We start from the raw sequence: 4460 nt of genomic DNA, 5'->3' as shown, positions 1-4460 counted from the left end.
GTGGAATGTTTTGTTTATTAAATCTTCACTTCTTTCTAGCTTTTTGTTCATTCTCATGCGAGAAAAAATGTATCAGGTGGTCTCGCAAGGACTGCCCTATTGACTAAAGGAAGGGAAATGAAGAAGAGGAATGTAAATCCTAGTTAAGGTGAAATATGTTCCAAAGAAAAGAAAAGAAAATATGAGTTAGTAGTTCCTATAACTCAATTTCATGTTACAATCTAACATCAGATTGAAAAATGGGTACATTTTCTTCAAACCCACCTGTTTAAGAAACCATATTTCTTTTATATGAAGACTGCTTCTTTGTCCATGGACTTGCTCTACCTTTTAACTCATGTAGAGAATTTCTTTCTGGCCTCAACAAAATAATATAACACTTAGGGACAAAGATACAGCCCAGCAGCCCTGCACTGGAGGCCAAGATGGAGAAGACCTCCATGGCCACCATGACTTTCCCCTTGGTGCTGTGGTACACAAGGAGGAAGGTGAGCCAGACACTACAGAACACCAGCATGCTGAATGTCAGGAACTTGGCTTCATTGAAGGTGTCAGGCAGGTTCCTGGCCAGAAAAGCCACTGTGAAGCTCACCAGGGCCAGGGAGCCCAGGTATCCCAGGACACAGTAGAAGGCAGTGAGGGAGCCCTTGTCACAGATGATGATGATGTGGCCATGTTCAGAGTGTGCATCTGTGCCAATAAAGGGTGGCTTGGTTCCCATCCAGATTCCACAGATGGTGAGTTGGATTAAGGAACAGATGAGGATGATGGAGTTAGGTGCACCCGATACCAACAGCTTCCTCACCCTTCTTCCTGGAGCAGTGACTTTAAAGGCCAGAACCACAGTCATAGTTTTGGCCAAGACAGTAGAAACAGCCACTGTAAACACAACTCCAAATACGGTCTGCTGGAGAATGCAAGTGGTTGTGTTTGGAAGACCAATGAAGAGAAGTGAACAGAGAAAACAGCAGGTGAGGGAGAGGAGCAGGATGTAACTGAGAGTGCGGTTATTGGCTTTGACAATGGGAGTGTCTCGGTGCTTCACAAAGATCCCAAGCACAGCAGCTGTGAGAGTAGCAAAGCTCAGTGCTGTGACAGCCAGGGCCCTCCCCAGGGAGTCTTCATAAGATAAAAACATTACAGACTTTGGTAGGCAGTGGTTTCTCTGAATGTTGGCATACTGATGATTTGGACACTTCACACATTGTTCTATGTCTAGGAAACAATTACAATTATTTCAGTCAGATCTCAATGTTTCTCTCCTGTTCACAATTGCTATCATAAACAGTTCATTATTAGTTTAGCCAGATTGTAATCATACCTTTTTTCTAAACACAAACACTTTGTAATTTTTTAAAAAATATTGTTTATTCATTGAATGAGTAGTCATCACTGAAAAGCTACCATGATTTTCTAAGCTCTGGTGTTGCTGATGTACTTCCTGTCAGGCAGAATACTTGAGCTCTATTGCCCTTGATCACAAGGTCAAGTTGGAAAGCACTAATGCCCTTCCATCACTGAGCCTGAAAAATGCAAAAATTTTTCATTTTTAGTTAAGTAAAATCTTTCCTTTCATGCACTGGTAGTAGATTTCTAAATACTAATAGAATTTATCATGAGACACTTCACATGTTAAGTTGCAAATTTATTGTCATCTAAGAATGTTTTCTGAGTAGATGTATACTAAATTTCAACATATTTCTATTATTTTGTCACTGCTAAATAAAATCATAATTTTATTAGAATTTTATTCTTCCACTCTACCATTACTGAAAAATAATACCAGCTATATGAAATAATTTTCAAAAAAATTTTTTTTAATTTTATTTATGTGTGTGTGTGTGTGTGTGTGTGTGTGTGTGTGTGTGTGTGTGGCGAGCTCAGCCCACCAGGGGACGGGGCTGGCTGGCATGTGGTGCTGGGGGATTGAACTGCTGTCCCTGTGCTTTGCTAAGCTTGTTCTAAGTAGGTGCTTTAGACCACTGAGCCATCTCACCAGCCCTTCAAAAAAAATTTATATTACATATCCTAACAATATTACATTATCCAGGTACAAAGTGTAATATCTAGAGGTAGTGGACATACAGAGAATGTCTGTTTCATTCTTGCTTACATAATTGAACAATTAAATATGATTTGAGTGCTTTGATTGTTTAAGTATCATTTGTATACATAAGGCACTTTACTCCTACTTCTTTTTCAATATTTATTTTTATTTATTTAATGTATTTGATACAGAGACTCACTGCACAGTTTGGCCTCATAGTGATCCTCTTTTCTCAGTCACCCCAGTGCTGGAATTACTGGGGTGTGATACCATGCCCTCATTCAGGGCTGGTATGTTGAGCTGAGTTCCAGGGTGGTCATGCCATACAGTATCAAGGATTGAACTCTGGACCTTGAGCTTGCCAGTCAGGCACTTAGACCATGGAGCTATCTCACCAGGTACTGCGGTACATATTTATAGATTAATATGAAATTATTGATACAACATTTTAATATGAAACATTTCACATTCTTTAGAAAAACTGATAAATTCAATCAAAGTATTTTCTTCTTTAGTGACTTCAGTTTGTTTATTTATCCATTCTTAGTACTCCATGTTTGTTTTGATGAATGTTACAATCTTTTTGTGGAGCTGGTTTGTGTACAATACACTTTGATTCATTTTAAAATACTCTTTCTTTACTCTCTCTTCCTTCTCCATTGATGATGTGATTCCTTTCCCACCTAAAAATATGTCTGTTTCTATCTTTTATATTGTAGTTTTTCTTCTGCTCTTTATTTATATGGGGGACTCCCATAGGAAAGAAATCACTTGATATTTGAGCTTGTGTGTGTGATCTATTTCTCTTAACATTGTGATCACAGGTTGCAACCAATTTTCTAAATAAGGCTTCAAGGCTTCTTTAAACACTGTACTACCACATGGTGTATAAACACCACATTTCCAAAATTCATTTTCTATTCATGAATATATAGGATGCTGCTAAAACGTAATTACTAAGAATTGTGCTGCAATCAGTGTGTGTCCACATCACTGTCATAGGACATGTTTAACTCATTCAGGACAATATGTCAGAAGGAAAATCTAGGTCAGATCGAATGTCAATACATTTTTTAAATATTGATTTTTAAAAATTTAACTTTCTATGTCTTTTAGTTAGACTTTCTGACATTATTTCTCTTCCACGTTTTTTATTCTGTTTCTGATTGATGCTTTAAATACAGAACTTCATCTTTTATTCAAATATACATGGTAGCATAAAATTATGTATGAAACAGTTTGATTGCAAATATAAATACCCATGTCCTTCAAGTTTTGGAAGTAACATTTTTAAACATAAATCCCCCCTGCTTTTTTTCTTTTTTTTTTTTTTAGCTGTCTCAGGATAACTTTAGGGTGGCTCTGGTAAGGCATGTTGAGCTGGGAATCGAACTGAGGTGTCATGCATCTGACTGTGTTTGCTTAACAATCAGGTGCTTAAGCAACTGAGCTAAGCAGCAGGTCTTCTAAATCCACTATTACTACTTTTTATTATTATTATTTTAAAACTTTTATTTATTTGGTACAGGATCTCACTATGCAGCTTGGACTTATAGTGATGCTCCTATTTGAGCATCCCCAGCACAGGGTTTACAGCCATTAACAACCACACCCAGTTTCAGTGGCCAACTTGGGGTGGGGCTGGAATGGCGGGAGGTACAGGGCATCAAACCCAGGTCCTTGCATTTTCTAGGCAGGTGCTTAGACTACTTAGCTATCTACCTGGCCTATGATTTCTATTTTATTATTTTGCATGGAAGAAACATTGTATCAGTGTGTATTTCTTAAATCCTAAACACATAGTAATTGGGATTTGAATGCCTTTGTTTTCTGCATGTGTACAAGGAGAACAGGTATGAAAGTATCATAACTCCAACTTCCATGAAAAATATATACACAAGTTAACTGCATGTATAAGTAGTTGTACATTGTATAAGCAGTCTCAACACATTTTTATAAAATAAAAATACTGCTGAGAACATCATGAAATGAAAACATATAGCTACCAGAAAATAATAGTGTAATAGAGAGATTATTCCACCATGTTCATGATCTAATACTATAACTTCAACTATTCCAAAGTACTTATCATGTTATACTAAAGCCGTTAATATTTGCTTGTTGTTGGCTTTTATTCACTATTCCAAACTTCATTTCCATACAATGTTTTTAATAACATTGAAGAATATTTGACATACTTTACATAGTATGGAGAGGTGGAATATTAAATTTGCTAGTTAGCCTAACGAGAGTCACATGGAGAGAAAATATTGTCTCAAGCATTAACAGTGAGCACATTGGTCAAGCAATGGCTGTGACTCATCCACATGGCTGACACTGACAAAGGATCTACAAACTGCAGTACAGGGTTTCAGGCTAAATCCTGAGGGGATTTGACTGAGTTTATCAGATA

General features: G+C 37.1%; 1 protein-coding gene across 1 annotated transcript in view; it reads right to left on the bottom strand.

Moving 5' to 3' along the window:
- Positions 1–268: 268 nt before the first annotated feature.
- The window catches only part of LOC105741913 (vomeronasal type-2 receptor 116-like), a 17907-nt gene continuing 13715 nt past the window's right edge, over positions 269–4460 (bottom strand). Inside the window, exon 4 of the mRNA XM_012514251.1 lies at positions 269–1215. Coding sequence (XP_012369705.1) covers positions 269–1215 — 947 coding nt within the window. The remainder of the gene's footprint in view (positions 1216–4460) is intronic.

The sequence above is a fragment of the Octodon degus genome, unplaced genomic scaffold (assembly GCF_000260255.1).
Source record: "Octodon degus isolate 3935 unplaced genomic scaffold, OctDeg1.0 scaffold00028, whole genome shotgun sequence".
NCBI classification, from domain to species: Eukaryota; Metazoa; Chordata; class Mammalia; order Rodentia; family Octodontidae; genus Octodon; species Octodon degus.
This window is presented reverse-complemented; position numbering and strand designations above follow the sequence as displayed.